The sequence below is a fragment of the Pomacea canaliculata genome, linkage group LG1, assembly GCF_003073045.1.
Source record: "Pomacea canaliculata isolate SZHN2017 linkage group LG1, ASM307304v1, whole genome shotgun sequence".
Lineage (NCBI taxonomy): Eukaryota > Metazoa > Mollusca > Gastropoda > Architaenioglossa > Ampullariidae > Pomacea > Pomacea canaliculata.
This window is the reverse complement of record NC_037590.1, coordinates 1,340,471-1,361,104: the sequence shown is the minus strand read 5'-3', so window position 1 is coordinate 1,361,104 and position 20,634 is coordinate 1,340,471. Positions and strand designations below refer to the sequence as shown.

General features: G+C 43.7%; 1 protein-coding gene across 1 annotated transcript; it reads left to right on the top strand.

Moving 5' to 3' along the window:
- The first annotated feature begins 6,347 nt into the window (after nucleotides 1–6,347).
- LOC112576546 lies at nucleotides 6,348–20,363 on the top strand. Its single transcript, XM_025259091.1, has 5 exons — nucleotides 6,348–6,368; nucleotides 7,154–7,688; nucleotides 15,406–15,573; nucleotides 16,443–16,556; nucleotides 16,609–20,363. The coding sequence occupies exons 1-5, from the start codon at nucleotides 6,348–6,350 to the stop codon at nucleotides 17,262–17,264; spliced, it is 1,494 nt and encodes a 497-aa protein (XP_025114876.1). The 3' UTR covers nucleotides 17,265–20,363.
- Nucleotides 20,364–20,634: the final 271 nt, after the last annotated feature.

The following is a 20,634-nucleotide window of genomic DNA, read 5'->3' as shown; positions in this document are numbered from 1 at the left end:
TCGAGGGGGGAGTTAAAGGTGAAATAGGGGTGGATGGTGTGGAGCAAAAGAGTTGTAACATGCGCAGGTGACTCAAGTGTTGTCATATTGCTCCAGTCGTGGAAATAAAGTCTTACGCCATGTGAAGTAAGGGCAGTAGAACAGCGCCATCTAGTGTCAATAATAATTGGTAACCAGTCGTAGACACAACAACTAGAGATACCTGGTGTACGGAAGGGGGAGTGGGTGCATGGACGTGCGTGTGCGAGCGAGTCAGTTGACGAGATACATTATGTTAGTGGCTTTAATGTTGTAACGACACCCGCCTAGGCCTCTGATACGTTTTCTTGGCAGCAGCTGGAGACGAGCTCTGCAGCCGAACACCGTGAAATCTCATTACATGTTCACCGTTTTTCAGTTGCCACTGGTTTCCTCCTCTGTTTCCTATCATCACTTCGGCGTGGTTTACACGCGCAGACATTTCATACCTCTTCACTCACTATCTCTCCCTCTTTTCCTTCACATCGCTGCCAACGCTGCTACTTCATGGCTTGTGCCAAGTTTTGCTGCTGGGAGGGGGTGTGGGGAACGGGGACACTTTCACAGGAAATTTCCTCACGGCCAAGCTTTTCGTCTCTAATATGTCTAAAGACTTGGAAACAATCTTCTACTCACTGCGTATGTGCTTTGGTCAGAAACACAGGTGAAAGGCAGACCAGGTGAAAAGAGTATGCGCGAAGACTGCTGAGTTATGGACCCTAAATTTGTGACGCAGCGTTTGGCGTCCTCCTACCTTATGGTCTAGCCAAAGAACAGATTGAGAGACATGCGGGGACTGGAATTGGGATTGCATTTGTCTTCAAAATATTGCTCTGAGCATCTTGAAGTAAGATTAAAAGTTGGTTCACATGCAGGTTGCTTGGTTCTCACTACATAATTTAATCGATTTTTCCATTATTATAATATTAATAAAGTAAATTTATATAGCTCTTTATTTCACCATCAAAGGCTAGTTTAAAGCACTTGACAAAGAAAAAATATAAGCGCACTGACAATAATAATAATGGTCTCAAACCAAAGAGTTTATTGTGTTCTGTGAAAAGAAGGTGAATGCCATCAGCACCAGCGCAGTATTACTGCTACAATATCTATTTCTAGCCTTCTGTTCTTCTCTGATAGTCTTTTTACTTGTAGCTGTGATTTATAGTTGTAGTATCAGTGGTAATAGTAGTGGTAGTGGTGGTGGCAACAACAGCATACAGTTGCCCATTTTTTCGCGCACACGTAACCGTCAGGTAGGTGGCATCAACACAACGGCAGTGAAGAAAATAAGTGAAGCAGGAGGCAGGGTTGTAGAGGGAGATGAGATGATCAAGTTGTTGACTCATTAGATTCTAAAGCAGCGGGAAGAGTGTTGCGAGGAAAATTTACCTTCGAGCACAAGCGTGAAATAACTGCAGGGAAACGCGCGGAGCACTCCTGCGAGGGATTATGACAGGACTGCAGGCACTGCAATGCTCACCATTTGTCAGTGCAGACATGTTTGCACGAAACGTTAGCCCCAGATAAAAATCGGCTGGTGCATAGGCCAAAAAGCTTGGTGTCCCGTCTCCACCTGGGGGTTCCACGTCGAGAGCCAACCCCATCTTCTCCGCAATTTCCTCCTCTAGAGAACGAGACGGATCTTTGTCGTGTAAAGCTTGAAAGCGCCTCCTTGTTAAACATACTCCCGAGGTAGGTAAAGGACTTCTTCTAGCGGCTCCCCATCCAACCTGGCTCTTCGCAGTCAGTGTTGACCTTCAGGATCTTGGTCTTGCCCCCCCACCCCTGACTGGATTTCTGATCTGCATCTGTCGGTGGCTGTGGGACAGTGCCAGATCGTCTGCAAAGAGGTCGTCTATCCACAGAGTCCACTGGACATTTGCCTTTCATTCATCACAGTCGATTGCGATCAGGAACAGCAACGGGTGCAGCCTTGCCTGACCCTGTCCTCACTTCTGACTCGGCACGTCATTCCCTCCCCCTCCTTGTCATGAGTTAAGTGTCATACTCCCTCTAGTGAACATAGCAAGGGTTTGTTTTATAGCCCCACGCCCAACCCTCCTCTTTTTCAGCCGGGCTTGGGACCGTCCTTGGCGGAGTTACACGAGTATGGCTGATCTATCGGCACGTTAGCCCCCAGATAAAAAGGTGGATTAGACAATACACAGCACCCTGCGGAAAATGAGAGGTCCCGCGCGGTTCCGCATCATTGGCAAACGCTGCTATCTAAGGCGGGTCGTGCGGCGTTGCGGTAAGGGGCGAGAAGGAAGTCATTGGAACACCTGTCAGGTGGGGAGGCCGAAGCATCGCCCAGCGCTGTTGTCAGGGTCAGTAGGCGCTCGATGGGCTGCACAGAGCGGGAAAACTTCTCTCTAGCACAGCTCTGATCCTCATCGTCTGCTTGCCTGCGTCTGAGGCGAGCCAGCGACTTATGTGACCAGAAGGTTGAATATTCTGGAACAATGTCCTTAACACACGCAGATTAGGAGCTGAGGTAGGTGGTATGCGTGGAGCACTGGAAGAAACAAAGCGATTTATTTATTTAAAACAAATTAACAGATTGAAATCAATATGTACAACCGTTTTGAATGATTTTGATTAGAAGTAAGAGAAACGAAACAGCTGCTAAGAAATATAAATCGAGTGATTATGTTTATCTAACGTGCGCTGAGATCAAGGACAGCCACAGCAAACAATGAAACCAGTCATCCGTCTACATAAGAGCTATTTTTGTAAGCCGTAGTGAGCACAAGACAGGTCAGATACTCGTGTTATTGGAGCCAGTAAAGGGGCTTTATCACTGGTAATGAAAGTTTGCTTGCTACAAGGCTTCAAACATCAGGATAGCTGTTATCGAGCGTCACGACGCAAGTCCAGAACTGGCCTGGGGATGCGAGATGGCCTATCGGGTACATGAGAATAGCATTGGCTGGTACTGTTTAGCATTCTATTCACCTGCGTACAAATGGCCGTAATAGATATATATGCTGGTTGCACAGCTAGAGTTGCTTTGTTGAAACTTTAAGAGCTTCAGGTGGACAAGTGTTGAGAAAGTAAAATTGGCAGAAGGTGAGACTTTTGATTTTGCTTAATTTCTAACTTACGTTGGGATTTTTCTGACCCTCTTTGTGCTTTGTGCCAGATGACTGTAAGTAAAAGAGAGCGTTGATTCTCTTTAGTCGGAGTCTTTCAAACGACGCAGTCAAACGTGCCTGCTACGACACAACTAAAAATGACGATAGGTGAAAGTAACCCAATAAATTGTGCACGCATTCCATAATACTCTATTGCCCTTGACACCATCATCTCACAACATCTTGATTGTTTGGTACAGTCAGATAGCATTCACGTCTTGATGTTGGTACAGGCAGGTAACATTCACGTCTTGATGTTGGTACAGTCAGGTAGCATTCACGTCTTGATGTTGGTACAGTCAGGTAGCATTCACGTCTTGATGTTGGTACAGTCAGGTAACATTCACGTCTTGATGTTGGTACAGTCAGGTAACATTCACGTCATGTGTGTCTCATGTACAGTCAGGTAACATTCACGTCTTGATGCTGGTACAGTCAGGTAACATTCACGTCTTGATGTTGGTACAGGCAGGAAGGCAGCCGCCGCCGATGATCTCTCACAGTTCCATCAAATACGTCAGATCCGTTTTAGTTATTTTTGTACTTGTTCTGTTACATCTACGGACTAATTATTCCTCACACTAAGTCGTATTTGATAAATTAACTTTCAACCAAATTAGCCTAAGTTCAATTTTTTTAAAAGTTTAGACAAGTTCGCATTTTGGTTGACTGGTCGGTCCAAAGACGTCCACGGGCCGGATCCGGCGCGCGGGGCGTACTTTGCCAACCCCTTGAACTAAATCCTTGTCTTTGATATGGCTGAGCGCTTTGAAACAGCATTTATTTAAGTTTGAACAAAAAGTCCAGGGTGATAGATGACTGGTGGGTGCATCCTCGGTTTCTGCGCTTCACACAAGAGTATTGTCTCCCGATCTACCCTCTAGGTAACAACACAGGGGTTCTCGGGTTGTCGTACACTCGATACAGGCATGCATGCACACGAATGCCGCGTCACGTGTGTAAGAAATTAATGGTGAAATGTAATGAGAGAGAAGTAATTTGTTTGGCTTAAGGTAGACAAGTAAAACCGAGTGAAATCCCACTTTTTTAGATCACAGCTAACAGCTGGCATCCGCTGACAGTAACTACAGCACGCCGCGACACGTGAGAACGCACCTTACAGGTTACAGGTAAATGGTGGACATTTACTTTGCATCCACCTGTTTCCCCTCACCCCACCCTCTCTCTCTCTTGTGTATAGTGGGAGGAGAGAGGGTGTGCACCCCCCCCCCACCTTAGAAGGTGATTGCACCCACAAGCTTGAATACGCTGCACATAGACTGCCTGCACCGTCAGCGGGGATTCCTCCCGGAATTGTCGTTGAATCACTTGTCCACAGCTTACACTAAGCTTTGCGAAAGTAAGTTTGACGCTAGAAGTTTTCTTACCTTGCAGGAGAAACCAATTTTTACGAGAGATATGACAGTGTCGTAAACTACTTCCACAGTTTGCGAGAACATTGACAGATATCTCCACAGCTTGCACCAAGATTTGCTCGAGACGTAACAAAGCACTCTGTTGTAAATATTTTCACATCTTGCGGTAAGCTTTGCTCAAGACATAACAAAGTACTCTGAAAATATTTCCACATCTCGCGCAAGCAGTTTAAGAGCATTTTGGCAATTATTTCCTGGGCGAGGTCTAGGACAAATTGTGGACACTATAGCCCTCCAGAAGCAGTTTTGTCTGTAGCTTCGCCGGGTATGTGGTGTGCTGTGCTGTATGGTGCTGAGGGACTCGCCTCCAGACCGTTGCGTCTTGTCGCCGCCTGTTGTATCGATGCGTCGCGTGACGATGAATCCCACTGGCGCATACGCACTGACCCTCAGCTGCGGCTTGCTGCGAGCTGCAGTACCCATTCACGATGAGAGCAAACTTGGGATTAGGGGAGAGTGGATACGAGTCGCTGTCAGGTCTTCCTCCGATCGCCGCCTTCTGAATAATAATAATGGGTGGTATTTGAAATGCGCAGCACCACGACCAAGATAGATCGCACTCACTGCGCAGACCAGTAATGATAATGTCCCAAAGATGTGTATTACGTGTTTTGGTGAGGGAAAGGTATTTCTATGATGCCCCGATGCCTAGGATGTACTTCTGTATGATCTCGTCACATAGATTATATTCTTAAACTAAAAAGAAAAGTACTAAAGACCTAGTTTTTCACTAGCTCTTAATTTTGAATCATTTTGTATTTGCCGAGGTGGGAGTTTTTATTGACGGTGTTTAATTGAATATATTCACGGTGGCTGCGCGCGTGCGTTTATATATATATATGGTAATGGATGATGTGTATATTTTGTAATAGTTCTTCGCTTTTACCTTGTTGTAAATTGTGAGGAGTGTGTGTGTAAAGCACGATAAGCCTGGTATTAGCTGGGGAGACTGCGCTCAATATGTATCCATCATCCCCGTCGTCGTCATCGTCGTCGTTGTTGTTACTACGTTTCCATACTTAAGAGCTATATGCCTGCTGCCTCAACGCTGATTCTGAATGAAATGACGTTCACCCATATAACGACAAACACCACAAGACCCACAATATATATATACACAGACTGCCCTTAATTTGTGACATAACAGCGTATACCTTATGGCGTGATCATTTTTTTTATTCTGTTAAAAACAGTTGTAGCCTAGGTAAAGCATACCAGTCTTTTGTAATCTGTTACAATATTATCAGTCTGATCAAATGATTAGACGACTCCTCTTATCATGATATCGTTCTTTGTTGCATATATTTCAAACGACATCTGTTTGTCTGTTCGTTTATGTGTGTGTATGCACGCGTGGTTGCGAGCGGGTGAAGCGGGTGAGTTTACGGTCTCCTGCCAAATTAACTGGAATTGCCGTTTTTGCATTGCAGTCAGCTTCACTACGGGTGACGTTCCTGCGGACATTTTTCAAGGCTCCTAAACGTCGTTACTTTGGCTGTTGTGCTCACGTCCAGTCGATCACTACACGGATATTCCCAAAAGCGACATGACCGCTCTCTGTTCACAAACCTCCTAGCGCCAGCAGCCCCATTGACCCACTGAGGTGTGTGTGCGCGCGCGTACGTGTGTGGGAGGAAGGTGAAGGGGGTTACACGGATGTTTAAAATGGGAGAGAGTGGACACCACTGGCCCCGGCCCAAGACCACAAGGTGAAGGAGGGCAGCAAACACACACCTCTGGCCGAGGGCGCATATACATGGCGCTGATCCCTGCCCTTGTGTGTCGCCAACACGCCCATTGTTACTAACGGGTGTCACGACGGGGATTCCACTACAGGGAGGGGCAGAAAAAGGAGAAAAAAAAACGTCCCTGCCTAAGCAAGTTACAGAAGCGGAAGAGGTGACGTGGGGGGAGGCAGAATCCAGCCCAACATTTTATATAATAGCACCTCGACTGTGGCCTTCGCCAGGATGTGACTGTTCGACCTTGACAAACCTTCGACCTCTGTCAGGACCAGCGTGTCGTAAGCTGCTGTGGCTTGCCTCAAAGTACAGAACTGACACAGACTATTTTGTGTCGTGGTTATCGGCGTTCAGATGACAGCAGGGCCAACCAAACCATTCATTCCGCCTGTCAATAGAGGAGAAGTAACTCAGATCGTTTTTCCCAGCAGAAAGCTCCCGCGACGCCATGGCCCCCTTGTGACGGCGCGTGCCTTATGGAACACCGCCGACAAGCGGTAGCACAGAGTACAGTCACGCTTACCACAGCGGCGTCCTCGGCGTTTGGCCGACGTGCAGCGCCACCCGTGCCAGTCGCCAGCGCTGGAACGTCCTTTCTGTGCCAGTCGGTGGTCAGCCGTCCTGACATCCTGGCTTCTTCAGCCTTTCCGCCCATGAGAGACTCGGATCCCGGGGGGCTACCTGCCACGGTCCCACACTTCCCGGGGGTCTACCATCGGGGGCCGGTCCCCCCGAATACGCAGGAACAGCACCTGACCCCCGCCATGCTGCCAGCACTCTACCCCTCGGCCGGTGGGTCCAGCTTGCATCTTGCCGCTAGACACCCAGCGCTGCCTTTGCCTGGCCACACGGCCAGACCCACCAGCGAGCTCGGACCCCCCGGGTACCACATCCTGACGACCGAGGTTGGAATCGGGGTGAGTCTGGCGCGCGATGTGCCTCGGAGAGCTTACCGGATATCGTGCACTCGCACAGCGCCGGCCATCTCATCTCTCCCCGACCCAACCACCACCGACCCGCCGGCGGTGCCGGCCGCCACCAGCGCTCACGCCAGCACCAGGCCCGCCAACACGGCCGCACCCACAGTCGAAGGGACACGGCGAGCTCGCAACAGCAGCAACAGCAACAGCGGCGGGGACGTACGCAGTCAACCACGTCGACGACGACGACGACAACCGCGGACGGCGGGCGTTGCAAGGAGCCGTGCGTCAAGTGCTTACTGACGCTTACTTCCTTCCGGTGGGTGCTGGTGGTGCTGTCTCTGCTGGGTGTACTGTGCGTCGTCACTGGCATAGTGCTTGCCGCACTGCATGCGGCCGGCAGCAGCTTTCTCTTTCTTGCCATCATGTTCATAGGTAAGTTAAATATATATATACGACATATTAGATGTGTGAGAGGGTATGCGTGCTTGCGTGAGTTTGTGTGCGTGTCAAGCGACCACTCAGGCTTGTATTTGTGGTTTCATTGTGCTGTTTGTTAGTGTACATTGTTTTTGCTCAGCAGTGTTTAGTTGGAAAAACACTTGGGTTTGTGTCTGTGTTCACGGTGTGTAAACTTTTCGTTGTCCAGGCTTTAGCTCATAAACTTACATTTTGGACAAGAGCCATATCTCAAAATGTTGACCGTCGGAGGTCTTCTCCAGGTATTCGTCTCCAGTTTCCTCCATCCTCTCTGTGTACATTTGTCTGTATCTTTTTTTCGCACGCGCGCGCGTGTATGTGTGAGAATGTCTCATATCTTTATTAAGACAAATGTCCTTAAACAGCCTAACAAAGCGTCTTTCCTTGAGCAGCCCGACACACCTTGAGCAAGGAAATAGAAATAATAACAGCGATCGCATTAGGCTGAGCACTCAACTAAAAGCTTATTTATTTTGGTTATTATGTCTTAGGGTTAGCAATCCACATCTATTGTAGGTTGTTAATGCGGGCATCAATATGTTGGTACTTTTTAGGCTGTTACTGTCGGTCTCATAGAATCAAACCATTGATGTCTAGTAGAAGCCATTACTATGGGTATCTAGGTCCTTACTGTGGGTCTCGAAAGGTTAAACATTATCTAGGTCGTTACTGGGTGGTAACAATGCCACCAGTACAAGCGGGTTTAATAATAACAAGCCTGTAGCTACGCAGTCTGTAGTAGGACCTCATAAACATTTCCTGATATATTGCTCTAGAGGCGTGTAGCTAAAGTAAACATTACCGTTGACAACCAGGAAAACAAGGGAAAAGCCCAGGACAAGTACTTTATCTCAAAGTCTGTGCTTATATCGGTGGGTTTTTTTTTTAATTGCATATGTTGAAAAATACTGGTAGGGTATTTCTGGGATTCGCAACTCGCGAGTGTACGTGAGTATAAGATGACCAAATATTAAGCCGAAGGAATAAACACTAAATTATTAAGAATTACTAGTTGAAATTGAAAAATGCAACCCTTTATTGCCCAAGTACACGTAGTAATAACAATAAAGTTAATTTATTTAGCGCTTTATCCCGCCATCAGATGATAGCTCAAGGCGTTTTACAAAGTATATAAACACGCAGACAGAATAATAATAATGGTCTCAAAACTAAGAGTTCTTTGTGTTCCCGGCTAGTGTAGCTACTAATGTAGAGAAGAAGATGAATGCCATCAGCGTCAGTGCAGTCACTTCAGAGTACTACCTCTTCCAAATTATCCTTTTCTAGCTTTTCTCTTTTTCTCCGATAGTTTTTTATATTTTATTTGTAGCTGTGATTTGCAGTTGTATTAGCATCAGTGGTAATAGAAGTGGCAGTGGGGCAGCAACAGCATATGTAATTGTCAATTTTTTGACCACACATGACTGTCACGGAAGTCTCGTCAACACAGTGACAGTTAAGGTGGCAGTGGGGGGGGGGGATTGCTGTTCTACACCGAGCCATCAACTAAGGATATACATATATATCATGACAAGGCAGCCAGCCCTGTAAACAAATGCCACATGCAGAGAAAGAACAGCGTGCACGAGACGAGATCTGAACCCTTGGCAACCAACCCTCGCTGTATGAGGCCACCAATGAGAATTAAGAAGCAGGAGGCAGGATTGTAGACAAGAGATTAGAGAATCCCGTCCACGCTTGTTGACTCACATGGATCCACAATAAGCGGGGAAGATGTTTCGAGGAAAATGAACCCTAGAGCACAAAGTACTTCATTAAATGTTGGATCAGTGTAGGGCCGTTAGTCCCACCACACCATACCTCACGATTCCCCACCTGACAATACTTGGGTATTTGCATTTGTCAAGTTTTAAGATTATAATTAATCTTTTAAAACAAAGAGGCTTGAAGATGTAATTAAAGCCAGTGTGTAAAGAACGATGACAGTTTTATTATGAATGTGGAAAGGTCATTGTTGTGCAGCTTCGAAGACTGTCCACAGCGAGAACCCTTTAAAAAATACAGTTTGGTTCTGACGTGTATTGGTAGTCACTGACTACAGAGTTTGCGAATGTCAGTGAACAGATCACTGACTACGCAGTTTGCTGTAGTCTTCTATTGCAGAGTAAAAAAAAAACTTGCAAGAAAAAAAAAACTGCAGTGACTTACGCAATGTTGTAAAATAACTCCTAATAGAGCTGCTTCATGTCCAACATCAAGCGGAAGCATAGTATCGCTAAAGAATCAGTGGTAGTTCTCATTATTCTTATTTGATGCAGCAGCAAGACAGGATAAGGTCTGTTAGAAACAGGCTCATTCAAACATCGCAGGTTTCATATTCCCCTTGACACATTCCGACGCACGCGTGTACACACGGAAGGTTTCCTTTTTAACCCTCATTGCGAAGACAGAAGAATGACTTGAGACGCCCATTAGGAGTGAATTTTAATTGTGTCGCATCAGTTGTCTACCTCCATTTTAAGATGTCGATAAAATGGACATAGAACTTACAAAGCAGTTGTATTAAGCATTTGAGTGGCTCCATCATGGATGTTGTACCGTGACCACCATATGTCTTCTGCCACCCTTTAGGTATGCTGGATACATAGCAACGGGTTCCTTCTGGTGCCTCTCCCCCCACCTCAGACACACACTAGGTAAGCCCTTGGCTGACAGGCGATGAGAGACATCTGTCACCCATCTGTCAAAACTCATGTGTCAAAGTGGCAGGACTTAATCAAGTGTTGCCCAGCTATGTGACACCCTTCGCTTAGCTGCATAGTCCTTGGCCGGGCCTGACTACCATTGTTACGTGCTGCAAGAGGTAAATATGAACGTATCCCGTCCCGTCAGTGACAGGAAGCAAGCAAATACATAATGTGCATGGGCAGCGGCAGGGTTGGGAGAGTGTTCGTGTGTATGCGGATTTCCATTTAGTGAAAAGTATTGTGCCCCCGAGGCCCTAGCTCTAACTCCCCCCGCTCCCACCTCCATCTGAATGTCTCTGTCGCGTGCGCAAAGTTTCTGCGTCGGCAAGACTGAATTGTTTTCCTGCTTACCTCTTTAGTGAAAGTTATTTGACTCGCAGTCATGTGCACAAATACTTAGCCTATTAACTTTCATATGACATTTATCATCGCTACCCATTTATATTTCGGAACCCTGTGGCGTATGGCTGTAAGAATCTTGTCCATGGATATACTATCACAGCTTTCAGCTAGTCCTAGGTTTAGCGTGAGATACAGACGTGGAAGTGTTGCCAAAAGGCCAGAACTATCAACTGAAACTCTATCGGCAGAGATTGTGGAAAAACAAAATGGATCCTTTGATTGTTAGATTGTCGAAGAACGAGGACCTGGGCAGTGGGAAGAGAAGCGATGGATCAAGTCCCCACCACACTGAGTAGAGCGGGACAGCCCATTTCTGTCGAATTGTTACGTTACCGTTGTCAGCTGGCCTGGGTTTCATACCCACGATTCTCATAACATCTCTGTGCTATTCCAATTTTTTTTTATTTTAGAAAATGACTTGAACTGTAGAAAAGGTTAAATTTAGAAACGTTAGCCTGTGTGGAGGTGTTGGAGGGACTTATGATCACCACCTATAGTTTGCGAAACATAATCACATTTGAGACTATCATCCTCCGAAGGACATACGCGTAAAAGAAAATTCAAAAATAGGGACCTTCATAACTTTGTATATGTACCTGCATTTCTTTTCCTACTATGAATCCTGGTTCTGGAATTCATTGCTGTATAATACTAGGCACTCATACTCAGTTCCTGCTTTTATTCCCCTATAATGCCAACTCGTTCCCCATCCCGTTCATTCAAGTCTGTAGTTTGAAATATTGAGTCCTGCTCTTTGTGACCTACTAGTGACATCGCATCTGTAACATGGATGGATTATAAACATGATACTGGAGGCCAGGGGTTGATTTTTATTTAGTTTTTCGCATTCTGTAGGGGAAAGGGGGAGGAAGACATGGATGCGCCCCTCATGTCCTCAAGCACCAATACCAACCCTAGAGGGCAAGGCTTCCCAGCGAAATATGGTATAGAGTTTGTTGAATGACAAAATGGCCAGACTAATGACAAAAGCAAGATGAATGTCAGTATTTTCTGAGTCTCTGTACAATCATTTTGTCTTGGATTTCTGTCTGACAGAGAGTGCCTGTTGTGGGAGTAATTTAAAAATACCTACTGCCTCCCCCCCCGTCAACTCTCAACCCCATGCACCCTCATAATACACCCATTCACGTCGGCTCAGTAACTTGTACAACTGTCTTCAGCCTAAGCGCGCGAAGAAACTTGTAGATCAACAGATTTTTTTTTTCAAGAGAGAGGAAGGATTGGAAAGCTAAAGGAGTGTTTTATTGCTTTCAATAGACAGCCTGAGAAAGTGGGTTACAGTCCATCTAGACATTTATTGTTTGACCGGCACACACACAATTGAAGTGAGTCAGGCTGCATTTACTCCCTACAGTTGTCTTTCCTCCATTGTCATTGTTCTGACCATCTTTTCATCTATCGTACTAGCTCAGGGTCGGTTACTGTCTACATTGTCTTTCCACCGCCTTGCGATTGTTCTGACCTTTTCATCCATCGTACTAGCTCGGACATCCTACTTTTCTCCGTCTGACTCTGACCTCCTCTGCGCCACTGACGGTGCGTTGGTTGTGGTGCTTTTATGCGTCCATGATTTGTCTCCGCGTTTTATACCCTAGAGCTTGACCTTCTGATCAACCGACCATGTTCCATTTTCGGCATTCAAAACGCAGTTCCAAAGCTACCCCCGCGACTGATCTCAGATTTGTTTCAATTGTTTCCGTTCCTCACAGCCTTTCCCATAACGTTTCCAATGGTTATGTCCCGGGTTTCGCCTTCTACACTCGTTACAAGCAGCCTTTGTCATTGACCATCGAACTCCACGACCTCCATTATAATTCTCGCCTTCGAAAACGTCACGCAGGGACGTGTCAGCTCTCCACTGGTGGAAGTTGACAACCTTGTCTTCACATTCAGTCACTGCTCTCCTGACATCCAGAACTGAGTGAATAAACACAAAGTGCAGCAGAACCCTGAAAAAACTGTAGCATCATTCACTGGCACTAGGCAACGCCTTACCCTCTTACATCAAGTCTACAGCGTCATCGCTCTTGCCGTCGTTCTGAATTCACCCTTTCCATGCAGTCCCACATCTCTTTGGAGAAGAATATCGGCTTTTGCCACCATCTCCGACTCTCCACTATCCGTCACTGTCTGAGTATTCACGTCACCGCTGTGCTAGTTGTTACCCCCCTCCCGTTTTTGTTTTTGTTTTTGTTTGTTCACGCCTGCATTATTGCAACTTCCTCCCTGCTGGCCTGCCTGTTGTGGCACTCCCCACCCTTCAACGTATTCAGAATGCTGTGGCTCGTCTGGTGCACTAGGGATATTAGGTTGATCAGGTCACTATCCTCCATTTACTTCACTGGACTGCTTGTCACCGATTGTATCACTTATAAACTTGACAGTCTGTCGCCGACTGTATCACTTGCAAACTAAACTGCCTGTCACCCACTGTATTAGAAACTGGACTATCACCAGCTGTATCACTTACAGTCTTAAGTCTCCATCGCTGTGCCTGATCACTATTCTTCTGCCTCGCTCTCCAGTGGCCACCCTGTCCACTTCCTTAAGTCACTCCCACTCCATATTCCCTGCACTTCCTTTGACTAACTCGGATGCTACATTCCCTGCACTCATTTCTGCTGGCCCTAGAAGCTTAACATACACTGATCCCTCTGCTTGTAACACTTTCACCTTGCAACTCCACCAGGCAGCCCCTTTAGGGGATTTGAAACAGCTAATTAAAACTCACCTCTGATATATCTTTCATACTCTCACTATCACCTAGAACTATTTTCACAAGATCAAGTCTCATAAACCTAATTTCACTGTTTATTGTTTTATTATTTTGAGTTCTTGATATTCAGTTGATATTTGCCAGTATACTTACAAGTTGATGTAGGTCTGTTCTTAAATTTTACTGGAAAAGGTCGGGAAGAGAAATGAAAAAAAAGTTAATGGTCACCTTAGGGCAGGTCATGCATTATTCAGCAGATAAATTGGGTGAGTGTGGTAATAAATGCGACACACAACTTTTTAAGTACTAGTGTGTCACGATGCAACATGAATTTGTAGGAGTTTTATAAACTGGAAAATGCACTTGTAGCCTGCCTGTAAAGGTAGAAGGGTACCAGCCTACTGGAGGTACTACAATGAATGTTATATTCCAGCCTACTGGAGGTGCTACAGTGAACTGTATAATCCAGCCTACTGGATGTGCTACAGTAAACTATAGAGTCCAGCATTTCTAGGGCACCACATATACAAGTCTCAGTCCAACCCTTTACTTTTGCCATCTTGTACTTTGCTGATCAATCCATTTTCTAATACTGGGGAAATTTCTAGTCATTGACTTAGCCTAACTTCAATGTTGAGTGTCAGTCCTCAGGGCTGCAAAGCATTTACACCCTTGAAAAACTTAGTGTATCAATGCACCTCATAAACATCACTTCTTCATAATCACAGGTGAGAAGGATGTTTGAAGATTCGTGTATCCTGCAGATAGATGAGCCAGTGGGTTGTTGTCACAAGTTTTAGGAGTTACTCTCTTGCACAGTGTAATGAACTAATCTCGGTCATTTGAGAGAGAAGAAAATGCACTGTTTTTTATGGCATGATGATACTCTCTCTCTATCTCAGTGTGATTTTCATACTATAGGATGAATAATGGCACATGCCTTTTGCACCTTAGAGATGTTGTACAGGGATCTGTCGTGCATAACATACAAGTGATATTCTTTCTTCCAAGGAAGAGGTTGATGTAAAAAGGGAAGGTTCTAGCAAACACCTGAATCATGGGAATAAGAGGATCAAATTGCAGGTATCCTCATAAACCTTCCTCAGGCCGATTTTTTTTTACCCCATTTAAGTCCAGATTTACTGTTTGTTTCTCGATTCCTCTTCTATGTTTGTCTTTTATTAATTGTCTCCAGAGTTTTCTTCTTCTGTCTTTTATATTCTGTTCATGTCTTTTACTTAAGTGCTGAAATCATTCTCCTTCCTTAGTGTGATTGTGGACTACATAATTCATATGGTTTTTATTATTTGTTATTATTATTTAAAATTGGTCTGTTTGCAGTTTTCTTATTTGTAAAGTGCTCTGTGCTTTGGAAAAATGCTATATAACTGCTTGGACATTTTTTGTGGGTTAAATGACTTTTTCCTTTTTTCTTTTTTTTGTTTTTTGCTTGACTGCTTTACTGAGCACACATAAGACCAAACTGGATTGTCATCAAATTCATGTTAAGTCTCACCCACACAACAAATTCACTAAAAATGATTTTGAAGAAATTTTCTGTTGGTACAAACACAATAAAAATGTATGGTGACCTTTCCATTGTTTTGAGCAGCATAGGAAGAAGACTTCATGGTGAAGGATTGTCTTCAGTCTGATTCCATCCAGGTTTTTGTTTAAGATCATCAGTTCAAATTATGCTTTAATGCTGAACCGTTGGTGTTATATATGTAGGTCTGGGAGTGCTACTAGTGACTGTGTTTTTTTGTTTTGAGATCATCAATTTAAAACATGCCTTAATGCTGAACTGTTAGTGTTTTGTGTGTAGGTCTGGGAGTGCTGCTAGTGATTGTGGTGGCAGTGGGCTGGAAATGTACACCACGAGGTCATGAACCTCTGCATGCCTTACTTAGCATCGGAGAATTTAGCAACGGTGGACGTCGAGAGCGACGTCGACCTCGCATTCATAGGCAGCGGGATGGAAACTGGTATGGAGGTAAGTGGTGCTCCATAACGGTATTTCAAAACTGACAAATAAGCAGTAAATACGCATTTGTAGTTTCCTTTATATTGCTTTTCAATCTTTCATACAAGTAATGTTTCATCTGCAATTTCTTGACAAATATCACCCATCTAGCACACCATGAACACAGATTTGAATAGACAAGATGATATGTGTATGTGCAGTTCCATGTGTATTTGTGTGTGTGTGTGTGCAGTTACATGAGTATATTTGTGTGTGTGTGTGTGTGTGCATGCAGTCACATGTATATTTATGTGCATGCACATGCATATGCACACATGAGTGTACAGACACATGACTGCAAATGTCTATATCCACAAGAGATAAAAAGATAAGAGAAGAAATTAGAGTTTTAATATTTATGCAACAGAACCTGCATGTGTGTGTGAGAGAGAGAGCATGTTTGGCTGGGTTAGTGGGTGGGTTGTGAGCTCCCTGTGAACAGCTTGCCTGCTCACATTATTGATTTTAAAAGTGACAGAAACATGTTTCACTCTTTATTTTTTTTTTTTCGGCAATGGCCAGAAATTTTCTTTTTTCTTTGCTTTTTTTATTCAGGAAACAACCAATCTGCTGTGTTGTACCTTTTTTTCCCCTATAGCCATTTAATTTTTTTTTCTCATTGCATTAACTTCTTAACTTCTCAAACTATTTTCATATCTAATCAGTTTTAATCTAATCAGTTTCAGAGTATTTGGGGGGAAGTAAGATACTGCATATTTGTTCTTGAGTGTGTAGACTTTCAGACATAGCAGTCAGCAGGTAGAGTGCTGTTCAACACACCATTATTTTGTTTTAATCATGCTGCATTCAGAGATTAACCCAAAGTTACTTTGTTTCAGGTATGCTGTACCCAGAGTTTCAATATCCACGACCACCTCCATCTTATGCTGCCTCCATGCAAGAATACAGTAGTCAGCTAGCTTTAGCTCAGTCATCCAATAATAACAATATTGGTAATAATAATAATAATAATAATAATAATAATAATAATAATACCAACAGCAGCAACAACAACAACAACAACTAGTATACCCAACACCACTGCCGAGAATTACAGTTTACCTGGCTCACCACCACCATCTTATCGGTCACGAGCATCTACTATTCACTCAGGTGTACATATAACTTTCCCACCAGGTACCGACTCCATGCCTCCCACATACCGCTCTCGTGCCAGTACCCACCGGCGACCAAGACTGTCATTTGATGACACTGGTGGCAACGGAGGAGCAGACGTTGCAGATGTGTCTTTTTCAGAGCCTGTCATCACGGCAGAGTCAGTACAACAAGTCATCGGCACAGGGCGCTATCAACAGCGGCATGGTCCCATTGATGGCAGAAATCCCTCACAACACACACGGTCTGCTTCTCTTGACCTGGCACAGACACCAGACACCACACATCATCGGCGAGGAGCGTCTGATCACTTGACAAACATTTTAAGTCTGTCTTCTCAAGAACAGTCACATTCATCTCAGCTAGGCGCTCAAGCAGTAACTGTGAGAGCACAAGCAGGGTATTCCTCTGACTTAAATCAGGAGCTGACACTATCCAAGAGCATGCTGGAGAGTGCAGAGGTGGAGGAGGTGCTCAGGGATTTGAATGAGAGAATTGCACGTAGTCAGGGAAATGAAACAGATGAGTACAACACGGCTCTGTAAGGTGTAAGAGAGTGCTGCAGTTGCTCATGATTGTAGCAGTATTGCTGGCTTCTTCCAATATCGCTCTCTGTAGTTGCAGATAAGAGCATTACTTTGTCATGCACCAAGAGAGATGTACATGATCAGGAGGAGATAATGCTTATGGCGGTAGTGTTGGTGGTTTAAGTGAAGGTGTGACATAATTTTTGTCTTGGCCCAGTGACCCTGAATGTAAAACTGGTGGCCAAAACAGTACTATGTAGATTCTGTCAAACAAGCAAAGCTTATTGTCGATGGTGTACAATTCAGATAGTAGGGAACCGAAGTACCTAAAGGTGATCGATCTTAACACTAAGCAACAGGAATAGATATGTATAAAAACTGTGAGGTCTGATCGCCACATTTTCCTGGACCACACCCAACATCTGCTAGACTTCAGATTTCTCAACAACAAAAAAACCCCTCAAAACTACGGTGGCACAAATGTGTGACATATGTACACAGATATATCTTTCATTGTATAATGCTGTTCCTGTGCCAAAAAAGTGTCATTTCTGCACTAAATACGGTCTTTCTGTCCTTATATGCAAAAGAATGTGCTTGATTTACCATTTTTTTCAATCGTATGTGTCGATAGAATGACATGCCACAGAAGCAACAGAAGCCTCATGGTCAGCACAAGGTGAATATAACACAGTGAAGCATGCTTAGTCATTGCTTTGTTTTGCTTCCATCTCCCACCTCCACTATTTCATAATTTAACTTGGCTCAGACAAAAGTACATCATTTCATAAAGCAGTGTGTACATAATTCGAACATTTGGCATCTCATTTCTGGTTGATACACAAAATCTTGTGTGATCCTTTTCAAACATATTGTCTCCCTTCATTTCAAGCAGTCTTAACTGTCCTTACTTGCATTAATGTTGGAACGTATGGAAAGATTGTCTCACTGCTTGTTTAGAGAAGGTTGCGTATGCTTGCAAACACCTTAAGCTGGCTGCGGCATGGACACAAAAGTCGGGCGAGAAGGATAAATGCTTTGAAGACTGTAATAAGGGGTTATGTCTTTCATTTGCAGCTGCAACAAAAGATCATAATCACACCTGCAAAACAGCACTTAGCCAGCTGAATGAAAAAAATTCACTGGAGGAATTAACATTTGGGAAAAACTTTTTTATTTTCCATTAATAAAAACATCAAATGCCAGAAGTATCACAACAAGAGAGTGAGAATAAATGGGGCTGTATTTGATGTGTCCTGTACTGCTTCCAGCCAGCTTGCTGTGCACATCCTTCAGACCAGAAACAACCTAATTTGGTGAATGATGCAGCTTGACTATCATGTGATAGTCCAGTCAACCATACCCTGTGTGAGTGAAGAGATTAACTATCAAGTGATATTCCAACCAGCCAAAACTGTGAGGGAAGAGCATCATGAGAAGAGTGGAGAGAGTCAAGTGAAGGGCAAGTGAAGGGAGGAAAGCCAGAATCATGTCTTAAGAATTCATTTTTTGAATGATGTCAGTGCCATTGGATGCAGTAGGCCTCAAGTCATAAAATGCTAAACACAAACCTGTGTGTTGTGCTGCTCTTATTTCAGTTTTACACTCCAGATGGAATACAGTGTGTAAATCTGCAACAAGTTGAAACAGTCATCAACCATTTGCTGCAAATGCATATGCAAGCATTATGAACAGAGATTGTGATAGTTTTCAGTAATATTGAAGATTATGACACATGATAATTGCTTTCAGCAACCAAAAAAGAAACTTTGCAAGTTAAGACTAAATGCTAGGAGTGGTTTGTACATTATCCAAGCAGCACAGAGCAGTCAGAAGGTTGACCAGCTTTGCACAAACAACTTCCCAAATCCCAGTGTTGCTAGGACATTACTGGAACCTTGGTCAGCCACTACTAAGAATTTTACTGTTTTAAGTGTGTATGAAAATCGTCTTCAGAAACATCAGCACACTGCTTTCTAATCATGATAGAATGATATTACAGTCTCCTTATGTGCTTATCTGTATTGTCTGGGATAGTTAACAAGGCCTTTTTTCTGTCAGTTTGTGGTGAAAAATAACAACAGATCAAAAGAACCTGTTGATCATACATCATTCTTATGAGTCACACAGCAGGAGAGTTTTAATATCGGACACTGTCTTCCAAGGTTTTGAAAACATTTTGCTTTTAAAGCTCACAATGGCAAGCCAGATCATGAAGCAGACTTGTGCAGGTGCCATGAGGCCAAACTGAGCTAGATGGGTTTAATGTGAAGGTTCACATCCAAAGGCCATGTCAATGACTATGCTGGCAAATGAATGTCCTTCAAGTGAATGCTATGAAGAAGATTGAATGTTGTAAGCATTGTATATCAGAGTGTTGTTACTGTTGGGTAATTGTGGCATGTTTTCACAGAATGGATTGTTGTGGATAGTATGTGACAAGTTTAATAATATTGCTATGCATAGGTTCTTAATGCTAAGCATCATGTTCCAGAGTCATGGTAATAAACATCATGGCCACCATGGACCATGACTCATTGTAATAAACAGCATGTGGCCAGTTGGCCAATAAATGTTATATGGCACTGTAATAAGAATTTAACAAATAGGAAGTTGCAGGATAAGCTTTAAAATATTTTCCAGCAGTACCCAACATATTACACAAGGTAATGTGTCACAGTTTAAAAGACTCAATTCTGTGCAGTTGGTTGGGTACCACACAAGGTCGTGTGACAGTTTGAAAGATTAAAATCTTTACAGTTGGTTAGATAACCATACAAACAGCTTAAATGACTAAATGCTATATAGCAGACTAGGTTCTGCACATTGTAACCTGTTGCAGCTTAAAGACTACAAGTCTCCAACAAGTATTAGTGTCCATAGTGCAGGTAAAATACCATAAGAGATTGAAAGATTCAGTGTCAAGAAAACATCTCATCAAAGACATCAGAAACATCTGGCTAGTTCAATGCTGCAAATATTTGGCAGTTTGCATGTTTACATATACCATCTGGTATAGTAGTATATTAATAATAATAAATGCAAAATTTATAAAGCGCATACGCACAGTCCTAAGAAGCATGCTCTTAGCGATTAGGAGCAAGAATGAAACATGGACAGCATGAGCATGATGATGATGACATTTGATGCGCAATCCATTCCAATGCTCATAACAAATGAAGAACAAATAAAGTGAACAAATATATATAAAAAATAACAACCGTACTCAACAAAGCATAAAATCAAATACAGAAAACAAAAAGAGGAACCAGATAACAAGAACAAGAGTTGAGAGTAACATGGTATTACAAAAGGAAGGGTGTGAAAAAGGTTCCTCATCATGGGAAAGGTTGTAAAGAGTAACATTTACAGAATATTATAATGCGGA

What these genes read in the sequence shown, in the direction of transcription:
- LOC112576546 (XM_025259091.1), top strand. Translation starts at nt 6,348, where the DNA reads ATGGCGCTGATCCCTGCCCTT. An exon ending in GGATGGAAACTGGTATGGAG is followed by an intron (nt 15,574 to 16,442) that starts GTAAGTGGTGCT and finishes ACTTTGTTTCAG; the next exon opens with GTATGCTGTACCCAGAGTTT. An exon ending in ATCCAATAATAACAATATTG is followed by an intron (nt 16,557 to 16,608) that starts GTAATAATAATA and finishes TACCAACAGCAG; the next exon opens with CAACAACAACAACAACAACT.